The following is a 16,506-nucleotide window of genomic DNA, read 5'->3' on the forward strand; positions in this document are numbered from 1 at the left end:
GTTCTGACGCCTGGTAAAGTGACTTTCTAGAACAGGAATAATAAAATAAAAATGCCTGAACATCAACAGATTTTTGCATCAGGTACTTTGTTGCTGTTTTTGGGTTAATGTAACATTTATGCTTGCAGTTTTCTTCTGGCTTTTATTTTTTACTTTGTTTCATTCTTGTGGCTTTTATTTTGCACTTCATTTCATTCTTGTGGCTTCTATATCATACTCTGTTTCTATTGTGTGGCTTTTAGTTTGTAATTTGTTTAATTCCTATGGCTTTTATTTTGTATTTTGTTCCTATTTTGTGGCTTTTATTTTGTATTTCATTTCATTTAATTCATGTGGCTTTTATTTTATAGTTTGTGGTTTTACTTGTGACTTTAGAACTGGAGAAAATTATCTCCTCATCAAACTGCACAACCTGTACACTTGATGCAGTTCCCACAAAACTATTAAAACAGGTATTACCAGACATAATTAAACCACTATTAACAATAGTAAACTCATCATTAAACCTGGGGTATGTTCCCAAAGCCTTTAAACTAGCAGTAATTAAACCTTTGATCAAGAAACCAAATCTTGATCCTAGTGTACTATCTAACTATAGACCTATTTCAAATTTACCATTTATTTCTAAGATTTTAGAAAAGGCCGTGGCCCAACAACTTGGCTCTTATCTGCAAAGAAACCAGATCTATGAAAAATTCCAATCTGGATTTAGGCCTCATCATAGCACTGAGACAGCTCTAGTTAAGATAACAAATGATCTGCTTCTTGCCGCTGACCAAGGCTGCGTTTCTTTACTGGTACTTCTTGATCTGAGCGCAGCTTTTGATACAATAGATCATAATATCCTCCTAGAAAGATTAGAGAAAATGGTCGGTATAACTGGAACTGCCTTATCGTGGTTCAAATCATACTTGACCGATCGTTTTCAGTTTGTGAGGGTAAATAATATACCCTCCAATTATACAAAGGTTAGATATGGAGTTCCACAAGGCTCTATCTTAGGACCGTTATTATTTACGTTATACATGCTCCCCCTGGGCAAAGTTATTAGAAAACATAATGTTAATTTTCATTGTTATGCAGACGACACGCAGCTCTTCATATCAGCCAAACCTGATGACAAACAGAGAATAAAGAAAATGGAGGATTGCGTAAAAGATGTGAAATCATGGATGTCACACAACTTTCTTCTATTAAATAGTGATAAAACAGAAGTTCTTCTATTAGGCCCTAAAGCTGCTAGAAATAAATTATCACACCTAATGTTGAATCTGGCCGACTTCTCAGTCACACCTGGTTCAACAGCTAAAAATCTTGGCGTTATCATAGATTCAGATCTAGCATTTGATAAACACATATCTAATGTTACTAAAACAGCTTTTCTACATCTCCGTAACATCGCCAAGCTAAGAAATGCTTTATCCTTACATGACGCAGAAAAATTAGTACATGCCTTCATTACGTCAAGGCTAGACTACTGTAATGCGCTACTGTCAGGATGTTCTAGCAGTAACTTAAATAAACTTCAGCTAGTTCAAAATGCTGCAGCCAGGGTCCTTACTAAAACTAGAAAATTTGACCATATTAGTCCAGTCCTATCAGCTCTTCACTGGCTTCCAGTCAAATTCCGCATAGACTATAAAATTCTCCTGTTAACGTATAAAGCCCTACATGGGCTCGCTCCTGAGTATCTGAGAGACCTTATCTCCTATTATGAACCACCACGATTACTTAGATCACAGGGTGCTGGCTTCCTAGTAGTTCCCAAAATTCAGAGAAGCTCTGCAGGAGGAAGAGCTTTCTCTTATAAAGCGCCCCAACTCTGGAATAATCTCCCCGATAATGTTCGGCACTCAGACACAGTCTCAATCTTTAAGTCTAGACTAAAAACTTACTTGTTTAGTTTAGCTTTTGGTAGTTAATGTTAATTCCCTTTAGATAAGGCTGCAGATCCAGGGGTTCATGGACATAGTGAATTGTGGGTAAACTGAGATGCTGGTGCTGCTGTCACTCACTACATGCAGTCACTCAGGTTTGTGGACGGTGGAGTGGGTGAATGCCAGTGTCTCAGGGAGCCTCCGTGTCTATGTTACCTTCTGGCTCTCTCCCTTTAGTTAGGCTGTCATATTCAGACCTGCCGGAGTCATTAGTCACACTCTGATAATTTTTTACATTTTCTGTTCTTCATAAATACAGTCTAAACTAATTCCTAAATCTTTCCTTCCTCCGAGTTACTGACTGTCCACCGGTCCGGCCCAATACTGATGGATGTCCCACCCTCAAGTCCCCCTGTCCCCCTGATTGACCAGACTGATGGAAGTTTCTGGAACGCAGCTTCTCCACTACAGATCACATCCAAATCTATATGAACTCTAATTGTTTCCACTGTTGATTATACACACCTGAATATATTAGAACTGCGTGGATGTAAAATTGACTTTTCAATGTTTAACTTATAAGTTGTCTGACCAGTGGTAGGATGGTCCCCCCTTTAGATGTGAGTCTTGGTCCTCCCGAGGTTTCTTCCTCCTCCAGCTCTGAGGGAGTTTTTCCTTGCCTCAGCGCTCACGGGGGTTCTGTATATTCTGTATATTATGTTCAGTGTTTTGTCTGATTCTCTGTGCTGTGATTCCCATTTTTGTAAAGCTGCTTTGTGACAACATCAGTTGTAAAAAGCGCTATATAAATAAATTTGATTTGATTTGATTTGATTTAATTTGGTACTTTATTTAATTCCTGTGGTTTTTATTTAATACTTTGTTTCATTCTTGTGGCTTTTATTTTGCACTTCAATTCATTCTTGTGGCTTTTATTTTGTATTTTTATTTCCTTCTTGCGACTTTTATTTCATACTTTGTTTCTTGTGTGTTGCTTTTATTTTGTACTTTATTTCATTCCAGGGGCTTTTATTTTGCATTTTGTTTCATTCTTGTGGCTTTTATTTTGTACTTTTTATTCTACCTATAGCATTTATTTGTATTTTCTTTAATTCTTTTAGCTTTTATTATTTTGTCTTTATTTTCATTTGTGTGGCTTTTATTTTGTTCATTTTCGGTGCCTTTTATTTTGTACTTTGTTTCATGCTTGTAGTTTTGCTCAGTCATTCCAGGGTCTTTTATTTTATACTTTTAATGCATATACGGTTGTATTCATGGTAAAATTCAGTTTTGCGGAGAATTTGAAGTATTTTAAAGTATTTTTAAGTATTTTGTTATCTTGTAAGCCTTTTTCTCACATTGAAACAATCCTGGTTTCTGTGACTCGTTAAAAAAAGTTTACTTTAGTATTTTAAGTATTTTTAAGTATTTTGTTATCTTGTAAGCCTCTTTCTCACATTGAAACAATCCTGGTTTCTGTGACTCGTTAAAAAAGTTTACTTTAGTATTTTAAGTATTTTGAAGTACTTTAAAGTATTTTGTTATTCTGCAAGCCTCTTTCTCACATTGAAACAATCCTGGTTTCTGTGACTCATTAAAAAAAGTTTACTTTAGTATTTTAAGTATTTTTAAGTATTTTGTTATCTTGTAAGCCTCTTTCTCACATTGAAACAATCCCTGTTTCTGTGACTCTTTAAAAAAGTTTATTTTAGTATTTTAAGTATTTTAAAGTATTTTGTTATTTTGAAAGCCTCTTTCTCACATTGAAACAATCCCTGTTTCTGTGACTCTTTAAAAACGGTTATTTTAGTATTTTAAGTATTTTTAAGTATTTTACAGTATTTTGTTATTCTATAAGCCTCTTTGTTGCATTGAATCAATCCCTGTTTCTGTGACTCTTTATGTTATTTTAGAATTTTAAGTATTTTTTCTACTTTGTTCCCTCTGGTGTCACAATCGCAGCCCAGAAAAGATTCACAAGCAGGGAGAAATCCTTCCACCACACTGTCAGCTCTGCCAGAGGCCCAAAGCAGTGAGAACAGAGCTCTCTCACGAGGAGGAATAAAAACATTATTCCTCCGTTTTCGCATGAAAATGAACTTTAGCACTGCCGTACAGTAAGATGGACAGTTTTCATTACCCGCGCATGTAATTAAGAGGCTTTAACGATAGCAAATTCATCATAATACCCGCCGGCTATCAGCCAATGACAGGCTGTTTCATTTGCAGCCAGTGTTTCATCTCAAAGACTTTGGCTTTAAAGAAAGTCTCAGCAGTTACAATGAAACCTTTAATACAATGGCAGAGGTGCTGAGCAGAGCTCTCTGCTAACAGCAGAGCAGCTTCTAATAAAAACTTCAAGTCCCAGGGAGTAAAATATTAAACTGTTTATGCTGCAAAAAAATATCTTATCAAGTGAAATGGACTCAAATCTAGTCAACCCTGTTATGATATTATCCAGCTTATTTTATATTATTATTAAACTTTATTAGCCTTTACATCTTATGTATGTTTTCATTTCTGTTTTATTATTTTTTATTATATTTTTATTATTATTAATGTTTCACTTTTCATAATTACCTGATCAGAGTCTTCATTTATTCCATTTACTTTCGTTCTTACACTTCTATCAATCCCCTGATCTGTACTAACTCTGCATCATTGTAAATGTGGGGCACCTCAATGTTCTGCGAGACTAAATAAAGTTGATTGATTGATTGATTGATTGATTGATTGATTGATTTCTAGACATTATTTAATTGTTTTAAGTAAAATGATCTCACTATACTGACAGATCATTTATTGTATTTAATTATATTTAAGATCATTTTACCTGACAGGGACTTCAATGCAAATTGGCTGAGCTATTCTCTAAGTCATAGACGTGTGTCACACAATGTTGGGGTTAATATTCATTTTACTGTAAACTGCAATTAACTGTGATGGTGCTCCTCTGTAATTCTGATCCAGGAGGATTTAGTTCCAATTTTGACATTTTAGACATGTTTTTGTATCAACATTGGCAGAAATGTGCATGAAAAATATCAGATATTGGCATATTTGCAAACGACCACTGAGCAGCTCATTCACTTAATAAAGACTATACATATCCACAGGTCTGGAGGAGCATCGCCAGAGGACATATAGTGACATATATGACTCTTCAGCACAGTTTAAGATTACACCCATTATTATTTGAGTACATTAATATTAATTCATTCCTTCCTGAAATTATGTAATGGTGTATGTGTATGTAAACGACTGTCATTTCCATATATATCAGTATATATATATATATATATATATATATATATATGTGTGTGTGTATATATTTACACTGACTCTGAATATGCACATATACACAATATGCACTAATATTGCACTATTCTAGTGTACACTTGTACAGTAGCGCTGCGCACATAGGACTTTCACTCACCTACGCACCTGTGTAAATGTGTTCTTACAATAAACGTGATTTGATTTGATTCTGTGTGGGTGGAGCCGGAGACACAGCCTTGTGATTGGTCAGGGAAACACTGAGGGCTTACTACCCAAAATTAGGAGCCATCTTACAGAGATATGATGGAGTATATTGATCATTTATCGCTCATTGGAACATTATTCAACCGTATTCATACTGTCTGCCTGCAAGAGCAAGATTAACAGGTGTGCAATCCATATGTAGCTGCACAGCGTCTGGCTCTGTCAGCCAGCTTTGATTTGAATGTAAATATATCTACAGATGGTGATAATAATGGGTGTAATCTTAATCTGTCCTGAAGAGTCATATATGTCACTATATCTCCTCTGGGGATGCTCCTCTAGACCTGCTTACGTAGTCTTGTCTTTATTAAGTGAATTGTCTGCTCAGTGGAATATTTATCTACTCATGAATATTCCACATTTATAACTAGGGATGCAACGATATTCGAATGTGTCAATAGTCATTTGTTATGTACATTTCTGCCAATGTTGATACATAAACATGTGAAAAATGTAGGCAAGGAAACTAAATCCACTTGGATTAGCATTACAGATGAATAACATTAGGAAAACCTCGTATCTCTAAAATGGTCACTTTACAGGAGAAGGAAAAAACATACTCTACTTTTAATGTAAGTCAATGGAACCAGAATTTTTTCCAAGTCGTTTTGGGTCATTCCTTTTGTTCCAAGCTTCATGAAATGTACACACAGTATAAAGAGCATCAGGTATTTTCAAATTATTCAAAAACTGAAAAACCTGATGGCAGTGAAATGCATTAAAATGAATAATATGCAGATATTTTAGCGCAGTAACTCAGTGTCGCAAGCATTCTGCCCATCTAAAATTTAAACATATTACCAAATATCACTGTGAACAATTGGCCAAATCTAAACGTCTGAACATCCACCCAGTGCCGACAATTACTTTAACATCTACGGCCTTTGGCAGACGCTCTTATTCGGAGTGACTTACAGTTTGATCATTTTACACAGGTAGGCGAAGGTGTTAGGAGTCTTGCCCAAGGACTTTTATTGGTATGATGTAGGGTGTTTCCCCAGGAGGGGAATGAACTCTAGTCTACAGCGTGGAAGGCTGAGGTGTTATCCACTACACCAACCAACCACTTTAAGCATTTATTTACCAACAGCAATATGACTAATGTCATCGTTCATCCCTATTTAGGTCTGAAACTGGGGGAAACGTCTATATAAGCATATAATTGCTACATGGTTACCCAAACGTAGATGTTAGCCCTCTCAAACTGAAAACAACAGACTGTATTTTAGCCCCATAGTCACCACAAAATGTATGTAATTCAATTTTCAGATACATCCTAGTAGATATGTGGACTTTTTATGTGGATGTTTATTTCAAAGTGACGGTCTTCCTTATGCTCTGTATTGATTTCGAGAAAACCCACAGCTGTGGTTTGATGAGTTTAAGCTGGTTTACTATTGATTTGATTGGATTGATTTGCAATATGTTTACTTACTAGGCCTTGAAACAACAGAAAGCTAGAAGGGACCAATTAGCACAGTCCCATTCACATAAAGCCAGAACTTTCGGTTCTCCACTGAGTTCGTACAGTGGTGAATGGGGACGGTTTTCCATTAACATCAATCAGAGCAGGTTCTACTTAGTCTTATTCCTTAGACACTGTAGCATAAACGAGAGCCAGACTGTGTCTGATATGGATCCGAATAAATTAGCATAAGAAACGAGCCACTTAATGTACACGTGATGCTGTAAGTGGCAGTTTAGCACAGCAGTTCACTCCCAGACTGTATGGTTATTAGCAACACTGGCAGGTTTTCATGTTCTCCACGTTTTTTCGGTACTCACAAGCAATGATGTTGCCATAGCGATTCTTGTTGCGGTTCTCGTCTTTCTTGGCCGTCTCCCACGGGGCAGTTTGTCCCTCCGCCAGACCCTAAAATTACACCAAATACAGTCACTAAAACATGAAGACAAAGACACAAAAACACTGAAAAACTCAACAGATTACACCAAAAACACCTCCAAGAACACCAGAGAACCAGTGATACCTGCTTGCTTGGTTCTTAAGCCTTAAGCACATTTAACCCACAGAGGATGAGTTATTACCTCTGTTTTTGTCATACTATTCAAATATAATTATTTAATTACACGTTTATTGGCAATGAGTTGGCAATGAAATACATTTATATTTGATTCAAATGAATTACTCACAAGTTTAAGTTTCTCTTTCTATTTGGGTACCAAGCTATGACAAAAATATGGCAAATATGCAATGGATCAAAAAATCAAATCATAAGAAACAAATCATGACCACCTCCTTGTTTCTGCGCTCATTGTCCATTTTATCAGCTCCACTTACTGTATAGCTGCACTTTGTAGTCCATCTGTTTCTCTGATACTCTGTTACCCTGTTCTTCAGTGGTCAGGACCCCCATGGACCCTCACAGAGCAGGTACTATTTGGGTGGTGGGTCATTCTCAGCCCTACAATAACACTAATGTGCTGGTGGTGTGTTAGTGTGTGTTGCGCTGGTCTGAGTCGATCAGACACAGCAGTGCTGCTGGAGTTTTTAAACACTGTGTCCACTCACTGTCCACTCTATTAGACACTCCTACCTTGTCGGTCCACCTTGTAGATATAAAGTCAGAGACGACAGCTCATCTGCTGCTGCACAGTTTGTGTTGGTCATCCTCTAGTCCTTCATCAGTGGTCACAGGATGCTGACCACAGGACGCTGATGGCTGGATATTTTTGGACTATTCTCAGTCCAGCTGTGACACTGAGGTGTTTAAAAACTCCAGCAGCACTGCTGTGTCTGATCCACTCAGACCAGCACAACACACACTAACACACAACCACCACGTGAGTGTAACTGCAGTGTGACCCACCACCCAAATAGCACCTGCTCTGTGAGGGTCCACAGGGGTCCTGACCACTGAAGAACAGGGTAACAGAGTATCAGAGAAACAGATGGACTACAGTCTGAAACTGTAGAACTACAAAGTGCAGCTATACAGTAAGTGGAGCTGATAAAATGGACAGTGAGCGTAGAAACAAGGAGGTGGTCATCATATTATGCCTGATGTGTGTGTGTGAGAAATGCTTCACATTCAAATTACACCTTGCTTTGCAAACAAACTTTATAAACACATAATACCATCAAAAACGTACTGGTTTTGCATTCTTGAGTCCAACACTGGACGAAACGTAGTAAAGCTCTGCACTGAGCAGCGGAAGGTGCATTTGGTAGGTGCCACTATGTGCTGATGGTTCTCTTATTCAGGAACGGTGGCTTTTTTCACTCAGACGTCCTCCTCAACAGCAGCCACAGACTGAGAAATGTCATCTCTGCATCGCCTCCCAAACCCAAACTGCGCCATTTACTGTGACAGAACAATAATTCACACCATCCAGGAACAAAAGACAGACTTCACGGACAAAACGACACAGGCTCTGCCGGTAAAGATGTGTTTGAGTGAGACGAACCAGCGGATTCAGAGTGTCATATTCCGACTGATTCACTGTGGGAGACACTCCAGTCTTTCAAAGAGCAGTGAGAAAAAGAAAACAACCTTTGTGCGATACCAATCAGAGGAGAACTGTTTGAGGAGCTGAAAGCTCGGCTTTTTAAAAAAAAAAAAAAAAAAAAAAAGGGAAGTGATGGCGGGAAAAAAGAAAGCCGCACATCAGCCGCCGACAGATCCCAACACCAGACTGTTCGCGCACAACTCTGCCAGAGTGCCGAAGTCTCACGTTATTATTACTATATTTCTGTGCAGAGAGCTTCTTTGTTTGCCATCGCACCGCCAAAGTGCCTGTGTGATTATAATAACAAGCTGTAGTGCCGAAATAAAAACGAAACAACCAAAAGAAGAACGCCTAAAGAAATAATAAGTGAAAATAAGGCAGCAGATAATAACAATAATGCAGACGGGGGTACACTCTGCTTTGTGATGACTCTTCTGAACGACTAACTCTTCATTATGGCACAGATATTCTCATCATTCACATAAACAAACATAAAAGGTCATTCACCTAAAACACAGCATTGCGTGAACATGTTGACACTAATTAAAAGCTACAGCATGTTCCGCTGCATGTGTGTTAATAATAGCGTCACTCAATGTAGTGATGGTAGAAATGTTTACATCTTTAGATTTTTGAACCCTTGAACACAAAGCAGAGGCTTCAAAACCATTTCAGCATTTTTCACACACTGGATTCAGTTTGCACTGCATATCCAGTGGATCAGGACCAAAGCCAACACTGGAATATTTAAATAAACTGGGTTTAGACGACAACATGGTTCTGATTCTTTGCTTCTTGTTTTTTGTTCTGTCTACTCCTCTGTCATAGCAGTGTGGTAGAAGGACATCCACAGCCTCATAACCAGATAACTAGGAGATAGAAAAGTCTACAGCACAGTGTCTCCACTGTGTTTCAGCCACAGATCCTCTAAAGATTGCCATGTAAAACCAAAGGAGAGGCAGTTATGCTTCAAGTCTATTTTTTGTCGCTTACCGCTACCAGCAATCCATCAGAAGCACTAAGGCTGTGTTCAGACTGCAGACAAACTGGATTTCTCAAATCAGATATTTTGAGACAACAGGTCGGGTTGCCGTGGCAATGATGTAGGCGTCAGTAACTACTCAGCTACGTTGGTGATTCAGATTGCAAATGCGGATGCAGGAGAGCTGGAGGTGCATCATCTTGCCCTCCAAACTCCGCAGAACTCTCTTCATCATCATGAATCTTTGGAGCTCTTCTTGAATCCCTGCATTTCATCACTCTGGATTTGACATCGACGTACTGCAAGTGACGCAAAAGACCCTCTGAAATCTGATCTGAGTTAAACATGAGGGTTTATATAACGTAGAGTTATGTGTACAGTTTGTTTTATAGCACATAATAGGTGCCATCATCCTTACTGATGGGGGCGTAATGACAATTATACAATATGTTTCATATTTATTATCACAGTCCCTGCCACTTTACTGTATGTGTAAGATATTGCACACTTCTCTTTTTTGTTTTAAATGATTAAAGTGTTTATTCTTTTACATAAACGGTTGCAACTGTAACAACTGCAATTTCCCTCTGGGATCAATAAAATATTCTGATTCTGATTCTGATGATTCTGATTCAAAGCTCTAATAATCACATTTTGCTATAAATACATCGCTTAAGACAAATATCACAGCGGAAATGTGCTGCCTACAGTGTATAAAAAGAAGCCTTACTACCAGAAACCACCAAAACCGAGTAAATTAAACAGAAAAAACGTCTTTATTCTTCTCGCAGCTTTCTCATATTCCCTCCGATTGTTCATTAATTAGACTGAATGTCATATTTGAGGCACATCTTAATTCCAAGCATCTAAAAACCTCATGGCTGAGCGAAGACACGTCTTCATAGATCTACGTCAGCAGCATGGAGTGAAGAGTGAAGCTGCGTTTTGGATCCGAGTGCCTTATGGAAGCAGTCGGGCGCAGCCATACGCTTTCTGGATCTCTGCTATCTGTTGAAATGTCAGATGTGCTAAATGTGATCTAGCAAGCATCGCGCCTTAAGTCGCATAATCTTGCGCTGAAGAGCCCTTTTTCCCGAAATGCGAGAAATGGGATCTGGCAACAGTTCGAAGCACTCATCCGCCCCAGCGATCTGCACTGAACTCCCTGTCCATGTCAATTAACCAGGAGCTGGCAAGCCTTTCATTTAAGCAGTTATCCTTAAATAATCTAATTAGCACAAGGAGGTGGAGGGGGAGGAGCAGCGGAGATCACACAAAAGGAATCTAGACCTTCTGGCAAAGAAGGAAAGTTGATATTTTACTAGGGTCGTGTATTCCCAAAGAAAACAAAATGCCCTTAATGGAATTGCTTTCATCTCAAAAGCGGCCTTTATCTGAAGCTATTAATACGCTTTGAAAGAGAGAAGAAAACAAAGATAAAACAATCCCACTCGTGTCTCTGCGGACCCTCGGAAGACGCAGCGACGCAGGAGTGTAGTCCGTGCGTATGCTGCGAGAGTGAGCGTGGGAGGTAGTGGGTCTCTCGACTGATGGGTTGACGAGACTCTTCCTCCCCCTCACCATCCTCATCATCATCGTTACTGAACTCTTGGGTTTGTCGAGGAAGAACTTCTCATCAGATAATGTGGAAAACAGCCCGACTGTCTTCTGATGTGACGCGTAAAAATACCACATTACATTGTTCTCATTGAGACACATTATAAACATCTACATCTACGTTTCACATTACACAGCATACCTGCTCCACACTCCTAGAAAAGATGGTGCTTCGTGGGTTCTTTAGTAAAGAAATAGTTCTGTATAGAACCACGAACACTCAAAGAGCCCTCTGCACGATTAGATGGATCTTTGCATTGATAGGAAATTCTTCAGACAGATGGAGAATGGGCTGTAGATGGTTCCATATAGAACCTTTTTGAAAATGGTTCTATATTGCACCCAAATGTCAAACTTGTAATAAAAGCAGAACCATTTAGGGCTGGTTTAGCTAGACACCCAACATGGTCCTGCTGGTTGACCAGTATGCCACCATCCAAACCACAACATTTGCTGGTGACCAGGCGTGCGAGTGTAGGCTGGTTTTTCAGGGATGTTTTCATCTGTTATGTTTGTATTTTTAATAAAGCCATAAATTGAGCTGACTAGATGAGATCTATCCACCCAGAAGCACAGCCGATCAATATGGTTACAGATTTTGTCTATATTTGATTATCGTATTGAGTATCAGGACAGGAATGCCGATATGGAGCCATCGCTACACTACAAAATGATGAATCTTAAGCAAAGGCAACTGTTCTGTAAAGAATCATGAGCTCTCCAGTAACCGTTTGCATGATTAAATGGTTCTCTGCATGGTGAATGGGTTCTTCAGCTTGATGGAGAACGTGTTTATGGATCTACACAGCATCTTTTTTGAAAAGTGATCTATATAGCACCTAAAAGGGGTCGTCTATTGTTACATTGTAACAATAGTGCTATATAGATCTGTGCCGTGCTCTCGGCGTTCAGGCCTCGCCATCCTGCTGGTTCTCGTGGCTGTTATCGGGGCCCAGGGGGACAGACGCATGACACAAGAATCCTCAAAAAGGTTCCATATAAAACCATCAACAACACTCACCATGCAAAAAACATTTGGGCTGAATCCCATTTCTTCTTTTTACCCCTACCCCTTGTTTTCGAGTGTCACTCTAGCCCCTTTAACTCAACTACAGGGCAGTGGTTGAGATCTTCCCTCTGAAATGAGACCCTCACTTCATTAACAGCTACTAGCGCTGCTCTGTAGGCGACCCTGCCCGTCTGCAGTGACCGCAGAGGATGGGAAAGTTCAGCTCCTCACTGCTGGGCTTTACTTACATTTAGGGATCATACGCCTTCAAAGAGGGGGGCAATTATTTATTATGACCCCCCCCAATTCTTCAGTGATATGAGGCTGAAGTCAGATATTCTCCAGATTCTCATTTGCATTTTCCCATTCCACCTTAAATGGGGCAGCAGTTACATTCTGGCGCTTCAGGCGTCAGAACTGCTGGACTATTTAAGGCGGAACGGGAAAGTTAGCCAGCCAGCTACCGAGACGTTAGCATGCTGTTAGCAATTTTTATGCTTGCTATGAAGAAAAAGACCAAAATCCACTGAAACGACATTAAACTAAGAAAATATGACGATTATTGTAACTGTTTTAACTGAGAAAATTCTCACAATTATGGGTTTCTTTGGTCTCTTGTGCTCCATCTTGCTGTTTTTTGTTGTTTTCTCATCTCTCTCTGTTTGGAGTCTCTGAAAAACCTCAGTTTGGAGGGTCATGTAGCCCCAACACTTCACCCCACCCCTCTATCTCAACAGGAATCAGGACACCCTACACCTAGACGAGAGCACGCAAACCAGAGGGGAAAGGGCTCAGTGGTAGGGGCGAGGGGTGAAATGGGACTGGGCCTTAATCGTGTAAAGAGCTCTTTTAGTGTTCAAGGTTCTATTTAGAACCATTTTCTTCACTAAAGAACCCTTGAAGAACCATCTTTTTAAGTGTGTACTGCACATGTTTGCTGCTTTCAGCACATAAAAAGAAATAAACAGACACTTTCGACACTGCGGGAAGGGAAAGCTGCTGAGACTTTGCTCTCGCGGTGGGTGACTGGGGGTCGGGACTCGACAAAGAGTTAGTTGTCTTTATGTTCAATGTCAATCAGTCTCCCTTGCACGCGGAGAACCATCAGGATGAGATCATTTGAGGCAATTATGCTGACAGTGCTGACACATACAGGCAGGCTCTGATCCTCTCCTATCAAAGAACCCCCTTCACTCCCCTTCACACCTTTATGTCTTTATGAACTTCCAGCATGGAAAAAAAAAAAGCTCATAAGCATGCATGAGCACACGTTCCGAACCTCTGCTAAAGTCACACTGTGCTCTCTCTCTTTCTCTCTCTCTCTCTCTCTCTCTCTCTGTCTCCTTCTCTTTCTTTTCAAAGCCTCCCCAGAACCACACACATGGCAGCGCATGAATGGCAGCCTTTTAATAGAACATGAAATGCTCGAATCCCATTTCAAACATGCTCCCTCTGTCAAAGTGCTGGGAGAAAATGCCGCATTCATCCCAAATAATCCCGTCAAGAGCCCGCAGCAAACACGCACAATTCAGTGTAAATATATTGAGTGTTCCTTATTCACCATATAAAAGGAAATACCACTTTTATATTCATAAGGCAGCGGCGAGGCGGCCGATATAGGAGCCAGGAGTCTGCCAACTTCATTTGTGGAAGGATGGGAGAAACGGCGAGGCAAATCAGGTTAGAAGAGCGCACCGATAACAAAAAGACGTTATAAAAACGTCCAAGTTGATGCATGTCCCTTTAAACACGGAGCCTGAGAGCCAGCACAGTCAGGGAGGGAGGGAGGGAGAGAGACAGAGAGAGAGAAATGCATCTCAGCTTTACTGCCAGGTCCAGACTGGCTGCAGGGCTGATGGAAAAGCACCTCGCCTAATTTAACTCCACTGCTTATAGGAAGCAACTGAGGCCAAAATAAAGTCGCCCCAAAATAAATAACCTCAACAAAATGCTTAAAAAAATGAAAGCGAAATGCGGCGCCGGAAGAAGTTGATTGATTTTGCCTATTTTTGCATATTCGTCACACTAAATGCCTTCAGAACCTCACATAATGTGTAACATAAAACAAGAAGAACACGAGAAAAACACTAAACATGACACATTTTGTGAGCTCTGTACAGATGATTCTGCTGAACTGGTTCTGAATCAGAGCTGAAACACATTTGGGACTTTGAACTGATCTTGAAATTAGACTTAGAACCTTTTGCCGTTGAGTGACTCTAAACCTTAACTATGTTCCTTTTATTGGAATAAATGATTCTATATTACATTTTATCTCCACCAAAACCATCATAAGTACCCAAACTGTACCAAATGTTTCATTGATAATTTCAGCTCATTTTGAGCCCAAAATCTCAGCAGTTCATGACCAGCAGACACGGCTTTGAACCGCTGTTCACACAGAAAATCACCAGATTTTACATTAAAACACTAAAAAGTGCTGAACTGCAGAAAATATGGTGATTCTTAATGATCCTCACTGACTTTCAGACTTTGAGACACATTTACTTCAAAACAATGGGACCTAACTGCTCACCATGTGGCCATGAGGGCCAGGGATGCAGCCTGACTTCCTGCTCTAAAATGCAGGGGTGTGGCTAAAATAAGACTCCGCCTACAGACTAAACCTCTGTGTGTTTCAGTAATGACATGAAAACATGGGACAGTGCTTTTGTTTAAAAATTAAACTCATGATAAATGAATAATTTTCAACTTCCCTTTATAAGCAATCAAAAAACATTGATAACAAAAAAAAAAAAAAAAAAAAAAACATATGAAGCAGGGGTCAGGGTTTGAGACAGACTCCTCCCAATAGAAAGTACCCTATATATGATGATGTTGTATATATTTAGCTTATTATTGTCTCTACTAACGCTTTGAGTTTAAAGAGATCAGAACATAATCCTCAAATATCTACGATCAGTTCTTCCACACTTCAGTTATATTTCTTAATTAATTTATTTAGATTTTACTTTAATATGTGACCACAGTTTGAGCGACTTCAGTAGACCAGTCAAGATCAAAAGGAACTTTAACAGGTTGTGCCACTTTAAGCAGCAGCAACTGCAACCAAACATTTCCTATAACTGGATATTATAGAACGCTTTTTAAATGAGACAGTAGAAGCCGTATCGCCCCCTACGCTTCCTGTAGTGTATTACAGTCTGTCAGAGTGACTGTGTGGATCATATGAACATTATAGAGGCTTTTTAAATGAAACAGTAGAAGCCATATCGCCCCCTACGCTTCCTGTAGTGTATTACAGTCTGTCAGAGTGACTGTGTGGATCATATGAACATTATAGAGGCTTTTTAAATGAAACAGTAGAAGCCGTATCGCCCCCTACGCTTCCTGTAGTGTATTACAGTCTGTCAGAGTGACTGTGTGGATCATATGAACATTATAGAGGCTTTTTAAATGAAACAGTAGAAGCCATATCGCCCCCTACGCTTCATGTAGTGTATTACAGTCTGTCAGAGCGACTGTGTGGAACATATGAACATTATAGAGGCTTTTTATATGAAACAGTAGAAGCCGTATCGCCCCCTACGCTTCATGTAGTGTATTACAGTCTGTCAGAGCGACTGTGTGGATCATATGAACATTATAGAGGCTTTTTAAATGAAACAGTAGAAGCCGTATCGCCCCCTACGCTTCCTGTAGTGTATTACAGTCTGTCAGAATGACTGTGTGGATCATATGAACATTATAGAGGCTTTTTAAATGAAACAGTAGAAGCCGTATCGCCCCCTACGCTTCCTGTAGTGTATTACAGTCTGTCAGAATAATAATTACATGCTTTTTCTATATTGATGATGACTAATTGACTTGAACGTTGAATAACATTGAGCTGAAGTGAATAACAGCCACCAGATTGACTGACTATAGAAACACTTTCTTTTGTAGGATCAAATCAGGAGTTTTTGTAGATGAGGCTGGTGAATGCCGCCCTCGAGCCCACTTTCTCTGACCTTGCATCGCCCTCGCTCACCATACAAATTTGAAAACAC

The 16,506-nt window shown here is 39.5% G+C and overlaps 1 protein-coding gene across 14 annotated transcripts in view; it reads right to left on the minus strand.

Annotated features, from left to right (window-relative positions):
* ptprt (protein tyrosine phosphatase receptor type T) overlaps positions 1–16,506 on the minus strand; it is a 475,774-nt gene that overhangs the window by 74,125 nt on the left and 385,143 nt on the right. For all 14 annotated transcript variants that reach the window (XM_017723239.2, XM_017723236.2, XM_017723234.2 and 11 more), the window contains one exon: positions 7,206–7,293. In XM_017723239.2, coding sequence (XP_017578728.1) covers positions 7,206–7,293 — 88 coding nt within the window. The remainder of the gene's footprint in view (positions 1–7,205; positions 7,294–16,506) is intronic.

Source organism: Pygocentrus nattereri, chromosome 26, assembly GCF_015220715.1.
Source record: "Pygocentrus nattereri isolate fPygNat1 chromosome 26, fPygNat1.pri, whole genome shotgun sequence".
In the NCBI taxonomy this organism is placed as follows: Eukaryota; Metazoa; Chordata; class Actinopteri; order Characiformes; family Serrasalmidae; genus Pygocentrus; species Pygocentrus nattereri.